General features: G+C 49.8%; 1 protein-coding gene across 47 annotated transcripts in view; it reads left to right on the forward strand.

Moving 5' to 3' along the window:
- Positions 1-22,398, forward strand: part of MAP4K4 (mitogen-activated protein kinase kinase kinase kinase 4) — a 185,270-nt gene that overhangs the window by 140,288 nt on the left and 22,584 nt on the right. For 7 of the 47 annotated variants that reach the window (XM_079792846.1, XM_079792854.1, XM_079792857.1 and 4 more), the window contains 7 exons: positions 10,308-10,469; positions 14,129-14,332; positions 15,167-15,328; positions 17,718-17,951; positions 18,844-18,950; positions 19,983-20,134; positions 20,817-20,914. In XM_079792846.1, the coding sequence (XP_079648972.1) occupies positions 10,308-10,469; positions 14,129-14,332; positions 15,167-15,328; positions 17,718-17,951; positions 18,844-18,950; positions 19,983-20,134; positions 20,817-20,914 (1,119 nt within the window). Of the gene's footprint in view, positions 1-10,307; positions 10,470-13,487; positions 13,575-14,128; positions 14,333-15,166; positions 15,329-17,717; positions 17,952-18,843; positions 18,951-19,982; positions 20,135-20,816; positions 20,915-22,398 lie in introns of all 47 variants that reach the window. The other 40 variants (XM_079792879.1, XM_079792889.1, XM_079792856.1 and 37 more) reach the window with 19 other exon arrangements.

Below are 22,398 nucleotides of genomic sequence, written 5' to 3' on the forward strand. Positions count from 1 at the left end.
CTGTTCCCTTTCCGTTCTTCCTGTTCCGTCTTTCCCTCCCTTCCTCCCCACCTCCCTTCCTCTCTTTCTTTCGTCCCTCCCTCCTTACCTGAAGGTATTTACCCTATTGATTTTTAGAGTGAAAGGAGGGAGGGGGAAAGAGAAGAAACGTCGATGTGAGAGACATCAGTTGCGCGCCCCCCCCCCCCCCCCCCCCGAAATCCTATCAGGGCAGGGAACCTACAGTGCGCCCTTGACCAGGAATCAAACCCTTGACCATTCGGTGAGCGAGCCGAAGCTCTACCACTGAGCCACCCCCTGGGCCCCCTTTCTGCTCTTGAACTAACACTGCTGATGGGATGTCCCGGACCTGCCTGTCCCAGGGTGTTTCTGCAGGTACTTAAAAATAGCTGTCTCTGTGACCTTTGCTTTCCAAGCGTCTAGCCGCAGACACTCTGGGACTTGGGAGCTGCTTGCCTCTGGGGGGCAGGTGTCTGTGCTGTGCCTTACTTTCCACCCAGGGACACTTCCTTTCTGTCTTTCTGCAAATCCCAAAGTGACTCACATTTCAGAGGGGGTGGAAATTGAGGAAATCAACAAAGGAAGACAGGAGGAAACTGTGTGACATGGGATTAGCAGTGAAGCTAAATGGAAACACGGGGAAAACATGTCAGTTTCTAAGAAAACAGTTAATAAACTGTGGCGTGTTGTTGTGTGTCTTGGCTCTGCGATCTTGGAAGGCGGGTGAACGTCGCCCGGCCGCGTTCCTGTGCATGCTAGTGAAATAGCCATTCCTCCCGTCTACTTGGAGGCCTTGCTCGCCGCCGGCGGGCGTGTGGCCGCCTGCACAGCGCAGCTCTCGGCCTTCGGGCACCCTGTGAGTTCTTAGGTCTAGTGTTCGGCCATATTGACAGGTAAATTTTGTAAGAGTTAGTTTTTCACAGTAGACGCCACTTGTTGCCTAAAGATGGGGAGAGGCCCCACTTAGAAAAGCCCAGGTGTGGTGGCACCTGTGCCCGGTCCCTGCCCACGGAGTTCTCGGAAGCGGTGGCCTCGGAGCAGAGTCTGGCTCTACTGAGGGGAGTTCCTGCTACAGCCCGGGGCCCAGTGCCGTGTGTTTAAGTGGGCCTCACTGTTACCAGTGCACGCAGTTAGAAAGGTCTTCAAAATGTGAGGTCAAAGCATTGCTTTTTAAATACCGAAACAAGAAAGGGAACTTACGATCATCAAAGCATATTCGCTCAGGCGCGCTTGGAAAAGTTTAAGTAGGAAGGAAATCTCGTCATAATTTTAGAGATTGGGAAATCACAGCATCATGCAGTTTCTCAGTTTGACTTGTTTCTATAGAATTGCCTAAGAAAATAATGACCGCGGTTTGCAGATGCTTCGAAGCATTATGTCATGCTGATCATTCTCAGCAGGTGAACCTGAGAAGGCATGTTTCTTAGACTCCCCTGGGTTTTGTTACTTGAAATCTCAGCATAAGGTTATCTGGGACGGGAGGCTGTTACTTAGTGGGTGTTTTATTTTTGGTCATTTTCTTGCAAGAGGACAGCTCTCACGTTAATCATGTATAAGGAGGTACTGCCGCCCCCCCACCCCCCCCCCCCCAGTGGAGGGCCTATTCTGAGTGGTGATTTTTATGGTTAGTGGTTTAAATTCTTGCTCTCGGTCCCATTTACGGTTCCCAGTACTGGAACGTAATGTGGGAGAGGCATCGGGACTGCTTGTGCCCGGCCTTCGCCACAGCCGCCCACCCAGGCCCTGCTTAGCGGGCTGGTCCCGGGAAACTTACCGCTTTGCACTTTGTCCTGTGGACTTTTAAAAAGTGCATTACTTCTCTTACCTGCAAACTCGGGGGAGAAGGTCCTGTGTGTGACTCACCGTTGTGTACTCTGGCACTTAATAGATACTTCCCAAAGGGGTGAACCGTGTGGAGTCCTCGGGGTATCTCTGGAAAGAAAGGGCTTGCTCATGAAATCTTCGCCCATCCTTAAATGGACCTTAGGTCTCGGGGCTTCTCATTGGAGTTCAGAGCCACTGTAAAGCCCTTTAAAGGACCCGATAGACTGTCCTGGGCATAAGGGGTGTGCTCTGTACCCCGGGATGCCCTCTGCAGGTGTGACAGTCATTGTCCAAGCCTTTGTGTACTCACTAGGTGATCTTGAAAAGGGGACTCCAGGTGTGGTTGGATTTTGTAGGACCTAGAGATAGGAATGGGTTCTTTAGTCTGCTTACTGAAGTGCTAAATGTTGGAGGTGCAGACACACCGTTTTCACCTTGGATGTCAGGTGCGCGCGTGAGGGAGAGATTTACAATTCAGAAAAGCACTTCCTGGGATGCTCACTACGGGCGAAACCTGCTCGCGCTGCTTGCGGTCGCTCGTGTCCTTCTGCAGTGAGCCAGCGCCGGCTCTCCGCAGGAACCCAGAAGAAAAGCCTCGGGCTTTCATTTAACATGGATCACCAGTTCGCGCGTCCCCATTTGTGAGATGTTGGTCACTGCTATTTTATGATGTGCATTCGCTAGAATCATTTTTAATTATTTTAATTAATTACATAATTTAATTATTGACTTTGGAAAAGTTGAACACAAACAGCTTGAAGCTTACTGACTGGAAAAGCAAAAATGGCATAAACAATAAAGACAGCGAGACCAGGAAAGGAAATCCAATTGTGTTAGTTAGTGAAGACCAGACGCTAACACTGCAGATCCTGGGAGAGGAAAACATGGATGGTGACGTGGGCCAGTTACGCTCCCCACGCCTGCAGCCCGCCCCCCACGCCTGCAGCCCGCCCCCCACGCCTGCAGCCCGCCTGCCGCGCTCCCCTGCAGGAGCAGGTGTGTTCGCCCAGAAAAGTGAGCCACAGGGACTCGGAATGGAGGGACCCGCACAGCTGTGGAGGGAGAGGCTGAGAGCGAGCGAGCGAGGTCTGGACAGGCCGTGTGGCCGCGGGGTGCCCACCTCACATGCCGCACTGGCAGCCACCTCCTCCTGCACCTCCCTCACCCCAGGACAGTGGAGCATTTTCGGAATCGTGCAGACTGTTCTCCGGAGATGCTGGCCAGCCCAAGGGACACCGGGCCCAGCGAGATGACCGAGCTGCGCACAGTCAGCTGCTCTGATGCTGAGGTTGCCGGTGCTGTCTGCAGCCCTCACTGTTTGCTTCTCGCTGTCTGAGGTGGGAGTGTACAGCCGGATTGCAGATCCCGAGAAAAGTCTTGAACAGGAAAGATTCCAGGGTAAATTTTTCATTGTGACATGTAAAGTCCCTAAAGTCTTCTTCCTCGAGAAGTTATGGGAAAACATGTTCCAGCAAATAAAGAGGGTGAGAAGGGCTCCAGGAAATGGGATCACACACGGGAGAGTCGAGAGGGTTTCTGGGAAGTTGGTGGACAAGTACAGGATGCCGGAGCACAGTCAGTCCAGCGTGGCATGGAAGAGAGGGCTGAGAGGGTGACTCTCTAAGATAAAGAAAGAACACCTGACTTACTTGACCTTATTGAAGGAGTTTTGCCCTGGCTGGTGTGACTCAGTTGAGCTTTGCCCCTTGCACTGAGAGGTCACCAGTTTGACATGCCCGTTTGCAGGCTTAATCCCAGTAGGAGGCAGCCGAACAATGTTTCTCTCTCCCTCTCCCTTCCTCTGTCTCTCAAAAATCAATAAAAACATTTATTAAAAAGAGGAACTTTATGGAAGTGTAAGAGACTTTACAGATGGTTTTGTGATATGATGGGTCTGTAGAAAGTCAAACAAAGAAAAGGCAATTAACGCCTCAAAAAACTAAATGAAAAGTTACTTGTACATGACTCATCAGCCTTGAATGTGGTTTTTCACTTGACCAGAAACTGTCCCAGGACTAGATTGGAGCATGGGACGCGGTGGGATCCGCACCACGGACGGTGTGATGGATGTTCTTTGGGAGAAGTCCGTAGATGGTGTCTGAAGTGGGAAAAAAATTAACTCTGTAAGCACAAAGATGTAACTGCTATGGCAAAAACTAAAAGCATTGACAGTACTTTGGCAGTAAGAATTGGGAGTGAGAAGTGGGGTGGCTTGCTTTTTACACAAGCCTGAATGTTTTGAGTTTTAAATGTACTTTGTACTTTGATTTAAAAATTTAAAATATGAATAAAATGGAAAAGCTACTTATAAAAGCATTTTAAATTTGCCTCTGAAATCAGACTTCGCAGCAGGCTGGGATCCCTGCCCTCAGTGCAGTTAGAAATACCCAAGACATTGGGTTCCGCCCATTTCAGCACTTTGGAGCTCACGGCCTTTGTGAGCGCTTTCACTGGAGCCAAAGCCAGAGGCTGTGCACCAGGCCCTCCGTCTCCCGAGACCCCAGCTGACGACGGCGCAGGGAGAGAGCGGGAGGGGCGAGCGGGAAGTCGGTCTCGGGAGTGGGCTAGGCTGAGACCGCCCGCCCTTCAGGGACCTGCGGCCAGTGATGCCGGAGAGGGCCTGCTCCTCGGCTGGGTGCTGGACTGCGTCCGGACCGCGGTGTAGCAACGGACTCCAGTGAAATGTTTTCTCGTCTGATTCTTTCTGAGGACAGGTCAGGCATCAGCAGAAATCAAAATGAAACAAATTTTTAACAAGAGGAAAAAGCAAGTGCAGCCCATGGCTTTTCTTTCTGGTAGTGTGATAAGGTGGAGCTCAATGGCACCTTAATTCGCTGTCATTCCTGAAAGTCAGCGCTGTGGTGGCTGCATGGTGTGTAAGGGCACGGCAGCAGGCCCCTCCCAGGCTGCCTGCGTGTCCGGGGACATGGCAGCCTGCAGAGCAGCCGCGGCTCCGGCCCACGGACCCCAGCACTTGTATCTGATACGTACGCACTTACGGACATAACAGGCAACAGTCACTGTCTTGAAAGGGTGAGCTACAAATATAAGTAAGCACGAGTCCTAGGTTAGTTGTTTTTCCTGCCCTTCAGCTCACTGTCAGAGAGCTGATGTGGAGACGAAGCCGCTTGGTCTTTCCGTCCCTCCTTTTGTTGGTCCTGCCATTTCACCGCATCTGGGCACACTTCCAGGCTGTGGGCAAGGGAGGGAGAGCCCACATCTGGCCTGGGGCAATGGTCCTCTTACAGTTCACTGTTTATGAGACCTTTTAAAAATTGTTCTTACTTCACACATCAACTATTGACTTCTTCCAAAAATCTCTCCCTTGCAAACTCTGTGCCCTGATGGCACCTGGTACAGACAGCCCCCTCCTGCTGCCCCACACACTGACAAGGCAGGGGTCAGGCTCATGGGAGGGGAGCGGCTTGTGCCAGGGCACCAGTCAAGACTGCCCCCGCCCCTGCGCCCTTTGGTTCTCTCCAGAGTGCCACAGCGCGTACCGCAGCCTCCCGAGAACCCCGTGGCCCTGCGTGGCTACTCAGTTGACTGGAAGTTATAAAAATCAGCGGAGCAGATCCTTTGCCTCTTTGGCCTGTTCACACTGATGGGCTTGGAAGGGGAATTCTCTGAAGCTAAGGGCAGTTTTAAGGGGGTAGCCCCGGTCCTTTTTCTTTTGTTTCCTTGGTCTGACGAGGAGGAGGGTTGTTGACATGCCCTGTGGGAAGCTGCCTTCCTGTGTGATTGTGGGCTCTCTCTCACTGGGAGGTATCTGCTACCCGCTGGGTATTCTAGCCCCTCCACACTGCCACAGCCTTGGCCTTGAGCCTCCGCTGGGGGCCTGGGGAGGTCAGTGGGCTGCTGCAGCCACATTTGCCTGGCAGGGCGGAAGCTTCCAGAACACTTCTGTTCTTACCTCTTCAAGGAGAACACGTATAAGGTTGAAGCTCTAAAACTGCATTTCAGCTTCAGGTTTTATTTTTAATGTGTTTTTACTCAAGAAAGTTCAGAAGATGTTTCCTTTGAAAATTTTGGCTAGCCAGGGATATCTGAAGGAGTTAATGTCTATTTAAAGCTAAAAAAACCTATGTTTTCCAATTGGAAAATTGTGATTTTTATTGCCGATGTTGGAAAAGCGGTTGTGTTCTCAGCACCTGTGTATTTAAGTGGTGGGCCGGTGAAAACCAGCGCTCCGTGTTTCTGCGGAGAAGATGCCGCAGGTGTGAGTGAGGGTCTGTGCTCACTTTGCTCTCAAGGAGAAGGCCAGCACCGCTGCGTGGCTGTGACTCGGGTCTCTGACCTCGTGTTTCTGCGTGCGTTTGTCCTGGTGAGGGGAGTGTTGCTGGTTGTCCTATGTTCTGGTAGCTAGTTTTTAAAAGAAAGGGGTGCAGGGCAGGGTGCAGGCGGGAGCCCAGGCCATGCGCCTTCCTGCCCCTGAGTGGGAGCCACACATGGAAATGGCATCAGTGCGGAAAGCCTGCTTTTGAGGCCTCTGTTTTGAACAAACTCTAGTGTCTTTTTTCCCCTCTTTTCTAAGATTGAAACAGTGAAAAGTCATTAAGCTAGCAGGTGGCGGGCAGCAAGCGGGTGTACCGGGCAGTGTTGGTGTTCGCATTCAATGGAGTGGCCTCAGCCATTGGAAGTTGTAGTTTCTAAAACAGGACAGGAGCTCAGTTCTTTCCATGACCCTGCCCCCACCCATGGGAACCTGGTGAATTTTGTGCATTGAATTCTAAGAGCAGTCACTGGAGAACAAAGCCACAAAACATGGAAGGTATGAAATAGGAGGTGGGGCCAAAAGCCCACTCAGCGCTCCACTGAGGATAATGAGGATGTAGTTAGTACTCAGCCGAGAGACCAGATACCACGTGATCCTTTATACCCAGTCATTCCACAAGTACGGTACTGGGCATTCTCAGGAAATCATTTGTGAGTGTCTACTTCAGACTGAACGCTAGTCACGGGTCACGGGGGAAATCCAGAAGGAATGCTTAGACTACAATAAATACTTTGTATACCCATTGTAAACGCTTGTGTCTAATATCCCCAATGCTTTACCTCAAACTGTCTTTTTTTTTTTTTTAATATGTTTTTATTGATTTCAGAGAGAGGAAGGGAAAGGGAGAGAGATATAGAAACATCAGTGATGAAAGAGAATCATTGATCGGCTGCCTCCTACACACCCCCTACAGGGGATCAAGCCCACAAACCAGACATGTGCCCTGACCGAGAATCGAACCATGACCTCCTGGTTCATAGGTTGACGGTCAACCACTGAGTCACACCAGCCAAGCTGTCTTGTTTTTTTAATATTGAATCTCAATGTCACATTAAAGTTTGTGGTAGTAATATTGGCTTCCTGTGTCTTGAGAAATTTGATAGCTTTTTATTCTCTAGAGCTATGCAATACAATACATTAGCCACTAACCACATGATTATTTAAATTAACTTTAATGAAATAAAATTAAAAACTCAGTTTCTCAGTCAGACCGGTCACTGACATTTCAAGTGCTCAGTAGCATGACCAAAAGGGGGATGTGTGGATGAAAAGCAGCCACATGCTAACCTGACTAGCTCAGGCAAGGCCTGCACAGTGGCCTTGCAAACTCAGAGACCTAAAGTGACCACAAAGGATGGTCTGAAATTAAAACTTTTAAATTAAAAAGCAGTCTGTGGTGGGTATTCATGTCCTAGGCCAGTATCTTCCCTGACAAAAGTCAACACATGTGGCTGCAGGCTACTGCGTGGAACATGCTGAGAGGTGTTTCGTCTTCCGAGGTCTCCTGGCTAGCACCTTTCCCCTCCATGGGGAGAACTGGTGCTGTTGTTCTCGGTCCTGCGGAAGTGTGTACCGTCAGACGTCTGGGCTGGAGGGACAAACAGCCAGATGAGTGCCTGTGCCTCTGCCTGTGTCCACACTGTGGGTCACTAGAGTAGCTGGATTAAGGGTGGCTGTCAGAGCCAGGCTGGTGAGTCAGGCGCCTTTTGCACCTGTTGGTGGATGCAGAGTGATGTTAATGTTAGCGAATTGGCTTTAGAGACCTTGTGTCCTTCTAGCTGGGGCTTATGAGCTGACAACACTGCGCAAGTCCCTTAACTTTTCTGAACCCGTTTTCTCCTCTGTAGATTGGGATGAAATACCTACTTCCTAGGTTCGTTATGAGAATCATATTAGGTAAAGAATCTGGAATAAGGAATATCAGATACTCCCTGGCTGGGTCGCTTAGTGGCTTAGAGCATTGTCTCGATAAGCCAAGGTTGCAGGCTCCATTCCCAGTCAGGATACATACAAGAATCGACCCATGAACTAGGAGGTCACAATTCAGTTCCCTGTCAGGACACATGCCGAGGTTGTGGGCTCGCTTCCCAGTGGGGGATGATCAGTGATTGTCTCTCATCATCGATGTTTCTATCTCTCTCCCTCTCCCTGAAATCAATGAAAACATACTTTAAAATATTTTTTAAAAATCAACCAATTAATGCATAAATAAGCGGAACAAAAAAAATCAATGTTTCTCTCCCTCTTTAAAATCAATTTTAAAAAAAATCAAATAGCACATTGTGGGATGTGTAGTAAACATGTGCTTGATAGCAGTTGTTTATATTCATATCCTAATATATAAAAACCCAGGGTCCGTAACATCCACAATGACTGGAGGCTCGACCAACCAGAAGTCAGTGCTGGGTTGCCATGGTGACCCAGCACTGACTGCCAAAGGGGCTGCAGATCAGGCCTGGAGAGAGGCCTGGGGAGAGAGAAGCAGGGTCTGATTTGTAGCCTCCATGGCAACTGTTGATCAGCACTTGCCTCTCTCTTTTGCTCCAGGCCTGGCCAGCAGCTGCACCTCTTTTTCTCTTGGGCCTCTGCTGGGGCTGCTGATCAGCCCCGCCTCTCTGATCAGGCCTGTTGATAGGCTCAAAGACACTGACTGGCATGGAAACTGACCAGTCAGAACCAAATCTGGGTGAAGTGTGAGGAGCCAATGGCTGCCTAGGAGGCAGAGCTTTTGACGCTGACTGGCATAGAAACCGACCAATCAGAACCAAATCTGGGTGAAGTGCAAAGAGCCAATGGCTGCCTAGGAGGTGGAGCTTTTGATCCTGACTGGCATAGAAACCAACCAGAACCAAATCTGGGTGAAGTGCGAGGAGCCAATGGCTTCCTAGGAGGTGGAGCTATTGACACTGACTGGCATAGAAACCAACCAATCAGAACCTAATCTAGGTGAACTGTGAAGGCAGAACCTAAGGTGGGAGCTGAGGAGGGGTTTTAAAGGCAACAGCTGTTTGGTGTAAGGTGTAAGAAAGCGGTTCAATTTTTTAATGACTTGTTTGGCAGTATAGTGCATATGGCTGGCTATCAGTTCAGATACAGGGATTATGTATTTTTGTCTGCCAAGAGCATCTCCTTCTGATGAAAAAGGATTCCCCACCCCCATTTAAGCAATCCTATTCTATATAACCTATACTACTAAAAGGGTAATATGCTAATTAGACCAGGTTGACTGGCCATCTTCTGGATGTCCACCTTTCTTCCGGACAAAACCATGGTGGTGGGGGCCGAGGCCGAGGCAGAGGCCATTAGGGGCAATCAGGCCGGCAGGGGAGGGCAGTTGGGGCGAGATCAGGCCGGCAGGGGCGGGAAGTAGTGGGCGAGATCAGGCCAGCAGGGGAAGGCAGTTGGGGGCAACCAGGCCGGCAGGGTAGGGCTGTTGGGGGCAACCAGGCCGGCAGGGGAGGGTAGTTAGGGGTGATCAGGCAGGCAGAGGCAGTTGGGGGTGAGATCAGGCCGGCAGGGGAGGGCAGTTAGGGGTGATCAGGCAGGCAGGCAGAGGGATTAGGGGCAATCAGGCAGGCAGGCAGGTGAGCGGTTAGGAGCCAGTGGTCCCAGATTGCGAGAGGAATGTCCGACCGCCGTTTAGGACATCCTCCAAGGGGTCCCCGTCCCCAATTGGAGAGGGTGCAGGCTGGGCTGAGGGACATCCCCCCCCCCCCCCCCCCGCATGCACGAATTTCATGCACCGGGCCACTAGTTAATAATGGCATTTATTATTCTGGTTGAGGTCAGTTCTCTTCTTGATGAGTGCTGAAACCTCTTTAATTATTCTTCTTTACTTGCCCTATATCTACTTTCCTTTGTTTTATTGTCTTTTGTCTTTCTTTTTTTGGACCTTGGGCCTTGGGTAACTGTTGGTGGTATTCAAGGATTAGGAGTTCCCTGTCCCCTAATTGCTATGATACAGTGAAGAATGGGGAATAATAGATATAAAAATTAAACCTAACCCTATAAGGATTCACAGAAACACAGCACTATTAACCAGTATTTATGAGGAAGCTAGTATGTATGGATAGGCCCAGGGCATGTGGAATAATTGGCCAGTAGAAATGGGATCCATGAACCCCCTTCATTTGTTATAACTGTTCCGCAAACTGTCATGAGAGCCATGGCTAGAAGATCCCTGCTGATTCTATCTTTCCTTACGCAGCAACAAAGGAGAGAGCGTGAGGCTAGAAGGCAGCAAGAACGTGAGCAGCGAAGGAGAGAACAAGAAGAGAAGAGGCGGCTGGAGGAACTGGAGAGAAGACGGAAAGAGGACGAGGAGCGGAGGCGGGCCGAGGAAGAGAAGAGGAGAGTTGAAAGAGAGCAGGTTAGTTCACAGGGATGTTCCCACCTGAGCTTGTGAGGTTCGTTACTTTTGTAGAGTTGGGGTATTTAGGGCAAAACGTACACACACGTGTGGGTGCACATGTCCAGGACATTAGATGTTCAGGATGCTGAAACAAATTGGAAGTAACCAGTAAACTGAGCCTATTGCCTTTTTTAAAAGTTATATAAATTACTATACTTTAGGAACCTTGAAACCAGAAAAGTGGTCTACAGATAGTATGGTGGCGGAAAGACTTCTGAATATATCTTCTCAGGTTCAGTTTAAATGCTTCAGACCTAACACTTTAAAAATGATATTAAAAGTCAATTATAAGAAATTTCTTTTGAGCAATATTTGAAGTAACCACTGGCTAACCAGATATTTAATATTAGAGGCCCGGTGCACCGGTGGGGTCCCTCGGCATGACCTGCGGGTATCGGGCCGAAACCAGCAGAGCAATACCCCCCAAGGGGTCCTGGATTGCGAGAGGGCACAGGCCAGGACAAGGGACCCCACTGGTGCACGAGTCCGTGCACCGGGCCTCTAGTATGCATATAAGATCTTTGGTTAATCTCTTCCCACCCTCCCCGCTTTCCCCTTCCCTCTGAGATTCATCAGTCTGTTCCATGTTTCCATGCCTGTGCGTTGAACGTCTGCCCCCTGGTGGTAGGTGCATGTCATAGCTACCGGTTGAATGGTCGCTTAGGCTTTTATATAGATAGATATCTTTGCATATAATTCAGTTTACACATATAGCATTTTAGAAAAACTAGCAACATTGTTGTTTTTTTTAACCACAAAAAGATTTATAACATTTTATTAATGCCAGATGATAGTTTTCTTTAGAACCCTCTCTGTTTCTTGAACCAGCTGTACAAACAAAAATTGAGTTTTCTGTTGTCTGTTGTCAATGTGGATCCCATCACTAGCCTCCTTGCCTTTCATGTCTTTGAAGGAATCACTGTGTGTTATGAGCTTTGAATAAAGAAGAAAGATATGAATGGGACCAATTTAAATGAAACTTGTGATTCATATTTAAAGTACCTTAAGACAGTGGTATTAACTTCCAGGTGTGGTTGTTCAGTTATTATCCTTGATACAAACTATACCCCTCAGGTTTTCTGAGACTCGGTCTGCCTGCTGATTGCCAGTGTTCCTAGGAATTCGAGTGACATTCTTTATGTCACCTTCCTGACATTGTGGGCCAATTAACTGGTGTGTTTTGTTTGTTTTTCTCACATTCCAAGTTATACCTGGGAACTGCGAAGAAGACATAACATGCACTACATTCTTTTAAAAATTAGATCACAATTTAATCCTCACAATTCAGTTGTGATAAGATGATATGAAAGTGATACTTACCTTTATTGTTCTAGTGACAGGCATTAGGTATTGTGTATAGCAAGCATTGTTCACCTCTTTAAAAAAGTAACATCAAAACAAATTAAATAACATCAAAAGTTAGTTTTATTCGGCTTCCCTCATTCTATTGCAGAATTCCCACGGGAACGGTGCTGAGGGAACACCCCTCTGCATAAGGGTGCCTGTGTGTGTGCATGTGTGACTGCTCTGTGTTCGTGGACTAGGACCTGTGACTTGGATAGATGTGCATTTTCCAGGTGCCCCTGTGTTTTGAAGGCAGGAAACAAATGAGTGGGCTACTTGATCCTTTAGCTTATGGCTTAATTCTGTCTAGTCCAGAGAAGAGAGGAGGGGAGTCGGGTCCTTGCTCGGTCACTCCGGGAGGCAGCGCGTGCTCGGCCGTTGCTGGCGGGGCAGGAGTCGCCCGGGACCAGGCTCCGGGGAGCCTGGGTTGGAGTCAGGGCGTGTTTGCCACTGGTCTTGTGGATATGCTTTCCCCCAGACTGGCTTTTTTGTTGTTTTTTAGCTAAATTTTCTTTGTGAGATGAACATTTCTAAGGAAATTTACACGTCGTAATTTCTGTTACCCAGCATTCTCGCAGTGAGATTGATTGGTTCGCCACACTTCACTTCAGGTACCTCGGGGTGCAGCTTGGGGTAAGTGGGTTGTCAGCAGTGGACTCTAAAGAAGTCTCTGACTTTCAGCGTGAAGGCTGCCCTCGGGGACCCCTTTTGAGGAGTTAGCTTTCTTCCCCATTGAAAAGGAAGGAAACTTCTGTTTTTTGTTCCGACTTTGTTCTTTCTGAGGTGATCTGTATCTCATATTTGAGCCTCACAGAACCATCCTGAGAGCGGAGAGAGAGTACCCCTGAAGTCATTTCTCAGATGTGGAGTCTGCGAGCCTGGGAGGGGGCTTGCTTGATCCACAGCTAGGGCCACTGGTTCCCCAGGCCATTAATATGCGTGGGCACTCTGGCTGGAGTTTTCCTCTTTATACACATATGTTGGATGTGTTTGCCCGTTTTCATTCTTCATCCTTCTCTTCCCATTGGAACCAGCCACTCCCCTCTCCTTTCTCTGTCATGGACACACACAGGGCCCCTCATTGTGAAGAGCCTCAGCCTGTTCGTTGGTGGAAAGTCGCCGACGTGTCCAGACGGGCTTTCAGAATGTGGTTATTCTAGGTGCCTTGTGTATCCATCACCAGCGAAAACACAAATCGTGCTTGTTGTATTTTAATAATAAACAGGTTTTGGTTTGGGGTTTTAAAAATTGGCAACCCATGCTGGGTATAAAGAATGACTAAGCAGCGGACATTTGTGAATGAGAACGCTTTGGTTCCTAAAATTAAACTGCCGACTTCAGCGTCTGCCATCCTGAGGAGCCTCGCGGCCTGTAAAGCCGGCATCTGTGTGTGGCAGACGCACCAGCTCCCCGTGTGGACTGGGGGAGCGCATGCCGTCGTCTGTCACACTCTGAAGGTCCTGGAGGCCAGTGTTTGAAGTTCTTGGGGAAATTCTGAGCAGTGGATTTTGTTGAGACTCATTACTAGTGAACGACCACCAAGGACGACTGGGGCCGATGGCGGGTGCGCTCCATTCAGGGGCCTGATCTTCCTGTGGGTCCATTGATTGCTGGGTGATTTCTGTGTGACAGGAGTATATCAGGCGGCAGCTAGAAGAGGAGCAGCGGCACCTGGAAATGCTTCAGCAGCAGCTGCTCCAGGAGCAGGCCCTGTTACTGGTAACGCCCGCGTCTGTCTGTCTGTAGTGCCAGGGCACGTCTGTCCTCCCCGAGCGGCACAGCTGTGCGCCACCAGACCACTCTGGGGAGTGCTGGGGGCTGGCAGGCTCAAGTGGAGACACCTCCGTGGTCCTACTGCCTGGGCACATTCCAGGTGGCTTTTATTCCCCTCCTTACTTCCCACTAATAACTGTCCTTGTTTGGTAGATAGGAAAGGCTCTGAACAGAATTTGGCATTCAGCGAGCAGACAAGAACGCTAGGGGTTGATGGTTGAAAGCGCTTGCGTAGGAGTTCACCTAGCTTACTCTAGGTTCCTTTTGAAACCACTGCTACTGACATTTAATTGAATTCTCTCTTACTCTGTCCAGTGATATTGTTAGCAACAAGCTGTCAGATTTCCCACAGGTAATATGCTATCTGAAACCCCAGCATTTTACTTGGTTACAAAGCATGCGGGGGAAATAGCATGGTCTTTAGAGAGCTGAGAATGAATTGGAGAAGAGGCGAGCCCTCCAGTGTCCCCTAGATTCAGTGTTCTCCTCTCCCCCCCAAGGAGTGCCGCTGGCGGGAGCTGGAGCAGCACCGGCAGGCAGAGAGGCTCCAGAGGCAGTTGCAACAAGAACAAGCATATCTCCTGTCTCTACAGCATGACCACCGGAGGCCGCACCCACAGCCGCCGGCGCAGGAGAGGAGCAAGCCCAGCTACCACGCCCCGGAGCCCAGGCCCCACTACGAGCCCGCCGACCGAGCGCGAGAGGTACCGCTCCCCTGCGCGTCCCCTGCGCCCGCAGACAGGAATCCGTGTGGGTTCCTGTGAGGTGTTAGTGCCAGACGTGCCGGCAGCTGAGGACCCACCTCCTGGGGTTTCCAGCTGAGAAACGGGTCCTGAGAAGTGAGGGACTGACTCGAGGGTTTCTGACCGAGTTGGGCGTGTTCTCCATAGAGAACCAGAGTGCCTTTGGTACCATTCTCAGATGAACTGAACACTGACTTAAACACAAGGGGAAGATTGTCTGGCAGAATCATTCTTTAAAATGCAAATGAGGGCATGGTGGCCTGGTTAACTCTCTTTCCCAAATGGGGATGAGGATGAAGTGTGTCCACAGTCGACTTCCTGACTGTTTGGTGATCCTGACTTGGTACCGAATTGCTGCCTCTGGGAGAGCCTCCGGTGAGGTGTGGCACGGTGTCCTGGGCTCCCGAGGCCGCCGGGGGCGCCCTCCCGCGCTCCTGGCCCCAGAGAGCCCGGGAACAGATGTTCTGGAATGCCCTTTGTGCTGGAGTGAAATCCCTGATGGCAGTCTTTTCCTCTGTTGGTTTAGTTGGTTGTGACACATGTAATTGTTTTCTGGTTTACATCCTCATGTACAACCCTGAACTCCTGCCAGGCGGAGATTTCAAGGCTGCCTCTTTTAACTGGCTCTCATAAGTATTTCTTTATCCTGCTTTATTTGCTCCTCCCTTTTAAGCTATCCCTTTCTTTTCTTGCAGTTGAAGTTAACAGAAAATGTCTCTGTGCTCACTTCCAGGCTTTTCCTGCACCTGCTTTCCCCACTAACACTGCGTTATGTCTTCTAATTCTCCGCTGCAGGTGGAAGATAGGTTTAGGAAAACTAACCACAGCTCCCCTGAAGCCCAGGCTAAGCAGACAGGCAGAGTGCTGGAGCCGCCCGTGCCTTCCAGATCAGAGTCCTTTTCCAGTGGCAGCGCCGAGCCTGTGCACCCCGCCCTGCAGAGACCAGCTGAGCCCCAGGTGCGGCGGCCAGGCCGTGGGTCGCGGGCACGTGAGGGCTCAGGCCACGGGCCTGCTTGTAATAATCACATGGTGGTATGTTCCCACATGGAGAAAGAGAAGAGATTAGCAGGAGTGAGTTTAGACTAACCTGAAGAGGACAGACCCTCTTTTGATAGGGAAAAGTAGGAAGTTTTAAGGTTTTTGTTGTACTTACTAAGCATATCCAGATTCGGTGATTTTTTTCTTCGTCTAGCATTCTGTCAGATGTTCATGAATAAGTGTTTCTTATTCTAACATAAAGGATTTTTTCAACTTAGTTTTTAGAAAGCTAGTGTTACAAGTACATAAGGGGCGAACCAGACCTTTTCTTAGCCAGACCTTGGCACCTGGCGAGCCCAGGAGTGGGCACCAGAGAGCCAGCACTACCCTGAAATTCCAGTACCGGTTTGGGTTTTGTCCAAATGTGCATGCTTTTCTTTTTTCTTTTTCTTTTTTTCCCTGGGAAACGAGCCTTTTGTCAGATTCTCAAAAGGTTTAAGATCCTAAAAAAGTTACAATCCAATAGGTGAGGTGTGGCTTTCCCTGAAGCAGGTGGAAAGGTCCCAGCTCTCACTGGTCGGCCACGTGGCTGGTGTGGGAGAGCTGGGCTGGGTGCTGTGGGCCAGAGAGCCCTCTGCTGTCGGGAGAGAACATGGACGGCAGAGGGGGCCACGCAGAGGTCTCAGGTCCCCACTGATGCCACTTTCTCGCTGAAACAGCAGACTTTTAGTCATTTTGCTCTGCGCAGCTGTGTAACTCAGAATATTGGAAGCAAGTTCTGAGGCCCAGGTTCACTGAGGTTTGCATGTGTTGGGGGCAGAATTCACGTTCTTGTGAGAAGTAGCTGTGGTGCTTCGAAAAACTAACTCAAACGAGGATTTGAATGTGCTTTCCAGTAACTAAGCCCGGTGTGGAGGAGTTTAGGGACCACAGAACCAGGCTCTGGCCCTAGGGGGCAGGGGAGGTGCCCTGGGCCATGGGAGGTGTCCCATGGAGTCAGCAGCTCGTGCTTCACGGAAGAGCTGGCGCACCAGCGATCAGCAACTCCGAGTAAGGGATGGAAAGACAAAGGAGACAGAGCAGGACAGGGTGCATGGGGAGAGGAGGAGGGACCATGGGATCAGTCTGACGACGTTCCTGTGGAGAGGCCAGGCTTAGTGTCTCATCTGAAAGTTAGCCCTGCGTGAATGGAAAACCCTTACCCGTTTGGGCCACGGACAGTTTGGGAAGCAGGCGCTCCTGATTCCGCAGCTGCATTCTGTGCTGACGGCTCCTTAACGTGGTGCCGGGGAGGGTCTCTGGCTCCTCCTCCTGTGGCAGGTCGCTCTTCGGGAGCCGCACCTGTGCAGGCGTCCTCTCCGGGGGCTTTGCAGGGAGGACCCCGAGCTGAAGCCATGTTTTGAGCATTGTAGTTACAGACAACACTTTCAGGTCCACGCTTTTCCAGACTCTGAATAGTTGGCACATTTTAGGCATCTGAGATTATACCAGTAACTAGCTATGTGACTCTCAGCTAGAACTCTCAGACCAGGAACTAATTTTGGATCTTGCTTTAGTGAAGATTGAATCAGTTGTGATTTGGCATTTTCTGTTTTCATTAAATGCATTGATGTAATAGACATATAACTGGAGTTATGTAAATTGCAATATTAAACATTTTAAAACAAAATAGTAATTTAAAGAAAATACAGATTATTTCAGAGATTGTTTGTTCAATTTAAAAGCAACCAGATAAAAACCCAGTTAACAAGTGTTGTCAAGTAGATCGATTTAGGGAATCATAGGAATGAATATTTCTAAAGAAATTGAAGTTCTTTTTTCCTAACTAGTGTGAAGATGTATGGAGACCTAGGGTTTGAGTGTTTTAAGACTTGGAAGAAGAAAGAAGGAAACTGTTGGTGTAGGCTGGAAGTTGGCTGTTTTTAAGTTGCTATATTATAATCTGTCGGGATCTGAGGGCTTTGTGTTTGCCCACTCAGTGTGCTGGTCACTGCTGCCCTGCAGGGAGCGGGCGGGCAGGCAGGTGTGCACGCGCAGGCCCTCCGTGCCGCCCGCCGCCTCCAGGCTCTGCTCGGACACGTGTCCCCCATCAGGACAGGGGCGATAAGCCTCCTTTAAACTTGAAACCCTTCACGTTTGCTGCTCTCGTGCTTACCTGGTTAAAGAGTTCCCTTCTAAGTGTGCATTGGTTCTTCTGTGCACACTGTGTCCCAGGCCCTGTTCACTTAGAGGGGAGCAGCTTGCTGCCGGGTTTGCCTAACCCTAGAGCACCCGTTGCCTTCCCCAGTTCCTGTTTGAATTTGGAATTGACCAGAAAAGCCTTTTATGCAGAACGCATTGAATGTCTTGTGTTTTGTTTTCTTGTAAGGTACAGTGGTCCCACCTGGCATCTCTCAAGAACAATGTTTCCCCTGTCTCGAGATCCCATTCCTTCAGTGACCCTTCTCCTCCCAAATTTGCACACCACCATCTTCGCTCTCAGGACCCCTGTCCACCTTCCCGCAGTGAGGCGCTCAGTCAGAGCTCTGACTCTAAGGCGGAGGCGCCTGGCCCCGCCCAAAAGGCTTGGTCTAGATCAGACAGTGACGAGGTGCCTCCACGGGTAAGAAGCAGACAGACAGATGTGTGCTGCTTTTTCCTTTTGTTGTTTTTTAAAAATTACTCATTTCAATTAAGGGTATGGTGACGTCACCAGAATTAAGGGGCCATGAAATTTCACAGGAGCTTTTTACGGTGGGGAGAGAGCTGCACAGTCAGGAGTCACGTCCAGCCAGTGCTAGCTGTTCATTTTTGTTGTTAACTCTGTATCTAAACACTGGTAACAAAGTAACCTAGCAGCATGCTTTTAGAACAAATAGGATAGCCTATATTTTAGCAGCTGTCTTACGTTTATACAGAAGTTACAGATTATTTTCAACATTAACCGTTACCTAAACTTTCAGAAAAGTTCTTGTAAAGAAAAATCATTAACAAAAATTTCAAAAAGGAGACATTGTTCTTTTTAAATTGAGGAATTTTTTGGCTTTGTTTTGCTTTAAACTTTATTTTTAATTTTTTTGGTAATTACTTAATGGTGAAATTAAACATAAAGGCACATTTTAGTTTATTTTTCCTCCACTTAGAATTTGCTTCCTCTGAATATTTTCTTGCTTCCTACCAGTCTTTGTTTCCTACTGATCCATTTGTGGACATTGTTTGGTTTCTTTGAGCTTATTTTCCTGATTCTCACATTTTCTTAGCAAAGTGCTTTGTATGCCCCGCCAGCAGACCTCCGTCCACACGGCGGGGGTGCTGCAGAGGCGCCCGCTGTGGTCCCGCGCCTTCGCTGCCTGGACCCAGTCTTCTCTTCCCTGTGTCAGTGGAGGCAGGGCGGGCGGGCAGGCGGGGACAGCGAGGCTCACAGAATTAGGACTGCTGTAGAAAATGTTTGGGCAGGGAAATCTTTTTTCCCCTCCTATTTTCAAGAACGTGATTGCTGTGTTTTCTACCCAAAGGTTCCTGTGAGAACAACGTCCCGTTCCCCTGTGCTGTCCCGTCGGGATTCCCCGCTGCAGGGCAGTGGGCAGCAGAATAGCCAAGCTGGGCAAAGAAACTCCACCAGGTAAAAGAAGGCGGAGCCTTCAGGGAAGTTCTGTGGCAAAGAGGAGATTATCAGTTTGTGAAAGAAAACTGCCATGAGATATATTACCCGCCTGTCTGTGAGGGTGCGTGCAGAGCAGTGGGGAGGCCCTGAGAGCAGGGGCCTGGGGGTCTCCTGGGCCGTGGGAATACGAAAATGACAAGCAGCACTGAAGAACGTCGTGGTTGGCAGTAAACAGTGAACTAACCAAACGCTGTTTTCAGTGTAACGCTCTCTGTCCTGGGAGCAGCTCTCAGCCGCCTGAGGCTAGTGGCCGCTAGATTACACAGCTAAATGCGAGTGCAACGTCATTAAAAAGAAATAAGAGTAAAACTTGATTTTCTTGGTAACACTGGCTGTGTGTCGAGTGTCCAGTAGCCACCGCTCAAGCTGTGGGGTCCCCACCACCTCTGGGCCGGAGCAGGAAGAGGCCCGGCTGCTGTCCTTGCCCCTTACCGAGCCTCAGGCCCTCTGTGCGGGAGGTGGGGCTGTCCAGGAGCCGCCGAGCCGCCTAGTCCTTGGTGAGCAGGTGGGCCGGGCTCTCCTGGGACTGAGTGCGCCTCGTGTCCTCCGGGCCCTGTAGCCCCTGCCTCTGCCAGGCCCGGCTGGTCGCATCCGCCCACGCTCCCTGTCACAGCCACACGGAGGAGGATGCTGCGTAGTGTCAGCTCCGGAGACCAGTGTGGTTGGCTGGGAGCAGCAGCCCGGAAACAGTATAATTTTGTGCATAATTTGTATAAGTGGATTTTTTATAATGTTGCTATGACAGAAATGGTGACACTTCTAGACCCAACAATAGCATTAGCTTTGCCTAATGAAGATTCGGGGTCTGCTAATGGTAGGATATCATTTACATATTTGGTTTGTTGGGGTACCTGAGATAAAAACCATGAAGAACGTTAGAGCTTCCTGTGTGTAGGCTCTCATCATACCTGTGTTTCATGCGTGTGCATACAGCTCGATGCTGCATCTTGGGTAATGCATGAGCTGTTCTCTCCCCTTCTTTTCCGACAGCAGCATCGAGCCCCGGCTGCTGTGGGAGAGAGTGGAAAAGCTGACGCCCAGGCCTGGCAGCGGAAGCTCTTCAGGATCCAGCAACTCGGGATCCCAGCCCGGCTCGCACCCTGGCTCTCAGAGCGGCTCTGGGGAGCGCTTCCGAGTGAGATGTAGGGTGCCTTTCTGTACCCCTCCGCGCCCCCCCACCCCACCCCCCTGTTAGCGACACTGGGCTCTGAGTAGTGCACTGAAGGCCTCCCAGCTATGGGAGCTGCCTGGTGTTTGCACAGCGCATGTCACAGGACACGGTCGCGGCGTAGGCTGTAAGGCACTGGTAGTCACCGTAATTTTAATGCGAGAGCTGACTCTGAGCGCTTACACGTGCCTCGCACTGTGAGCGCTTCACCTGTGTTGTCTCATTTCGTCTTCCTCATAACCTCATGAGATACACTTACTGTGTATCCACTTTACAGACCGCGGTAACCAGTTCAGTGAGATTGAGAAGCTTGTCCAAGGTGATCAGCTGAATGTCTGAGCTGATTTTTGAACCTACTTCTTTTACTACAGACTCCATCAGTATTGACATTAACATGGGTATTTAAACATACTCGTCATAATAGATTATGTTATTGACATGACAAGGTTCTGTGAGGACGTGTTAAGTAGAGAGTGGTGATGATGGAGACTGGGTCGGAGTCAGAAGCCCAGGCGTACAGACCGGTGTGTGAAGACCCTGCCCGGAGCCTGAGAGCAGTGGCAGGGGCGAGCGGGAGAAGCAAAGGCTGATGGGCCAGTCTACCTTACAGCACCATCTGGTTGCTTGTATGTATCTGCCTTTCCTGTCTCTCACAGCATCATCCAAATCTGAAGGCTCTCCGTCTCAGCGCCTTGAAAATGCAGCAAAAAAACCTGAAGACAAAAGAGAAGTGTTCAGACCTCTAAAACCTGCGGTAAGGCGTGCGCAGCCTCGCGCTCCCTCCGGGCGTGGGGAGATCTTCCTGCTGTGAGCATGCCTTTGAGGCACGCCTTTCTGCGGGCCCTCACAGAGTGAGGGATTAGAATGAAGGCCTTAACCCTCGGACACATTTATGCCCCTCCCAACTTAGTCACTAAGGAAAATACAGAAGAAAGCAAGCCTTTATCTCTTTGCTTTGCATTAGCCTCTATGCATTCTAGATGAGCTGGGCGTTCGTAATGCTGGCTTTAGAATCTTTTCCCTCCCCTTTTTAACATCACCTGTTATTTAAGTTCCGCCTTTTGGTACCTAGAGAGGCAGCTGTGACTTTCCCATGCTCCTCCTGTCACCCCTGCCGCACTAACCGACCCTGTCTCTGCACACGTTGCGGATTGTGCACCTGTGGGAACTGTGATTTCCTGCTTGATGAGTTCTGTGCTCCGTCTCCCTCTCTCCGTGCTCCCCGTGCTGTGCTCCCGCCCCGCCAACGGCACGGCTGCCGGACGCAGAGTGAAGTGGTAAGCCGTCTCTGGAAACACCGGAGCCATCCCACCTGCCTTTCACACTCAACTTGTACTCCATCTGCATTGCTTTTCCTTCCTCAGTTTATCTTTTCTAGAATGATAAAGCCCTTATCTTTTGCTTCATCTTTTTAACACACAAAATTCGTTGCATGCATTTTTTGTTATTAACTGTAGTTTAAAAAAAACTTTTTACAAAGCCACACTGTATTCATGCAATGGTAAGCGAGGCTCAAGGTCCATCCTTGGTCACTATGATTTCAGCGGCTCAGGCTCAGGCTCAAAGAAGGGCAACATGCTCCTCACTGGGAGGAAGAAAACTGGTGGGACTGCTGGGGGAAAGGCTACAAGGCCTGCTTTGTAAAACGTCATTGTTTTAAAATAAAATCCCCAAGTAGCAAGATAAACTTTAGACTTCTGTATGAAATGTGGACTATGAATAATAGTCGCACTTGGGAATGATATTTGGACTAGAGGCCCGGTGCACAGATTTGTGCACAGGTGAGGTTCTCGGAATCGGGCTCCCTCCTCTCTGGTTCCCAGTGTGTCACCCAAGATCTGCAGCTGCCAAGTCACCGCAGCTTGGCAGCTCCTGCCCTGGGCGCCAGCCCCCTGGTGGTCAGAGCACCGGTCGGCCGGTTGCTTACGCTTTTATATAGAGAGATAATTGATTGAGTCTTAAAATAGCTCAGTGTAGAGTAGAAAAGGGAAACCTTTCCTGTGATTACTCTCTAATGTTCACATTCACTGGCACCATTGCAAGGTGATAATTTGAAGATTTGTGGTAAGGCAGGGACAGATGGATATCCTCCTTAAAAGAAGACTTTGTGCCCAGTTGGCATGGCTCAGTGGTTGAGCTTCCACCTGTGATCCAGGAGGTCCTGCTTCTATTCCCGGTCAGGGCACATGCCCGGGCTCTATCCCCAGTGTGGGGCGTGCAGGAGGCAGCCAATCAATA

Source organism: Cnephaeus nilssonii, assembly GCF_951640355.1.
Source record: "Cnephaeus nilssonii genome assembly, chromosome: 15".
NCBI lineage: Eukaryota > Metazoa > Chordata > Mammalia > Chiroptera > Vespertilionidae > Cnephaeus > Cnephaeus nilssonii.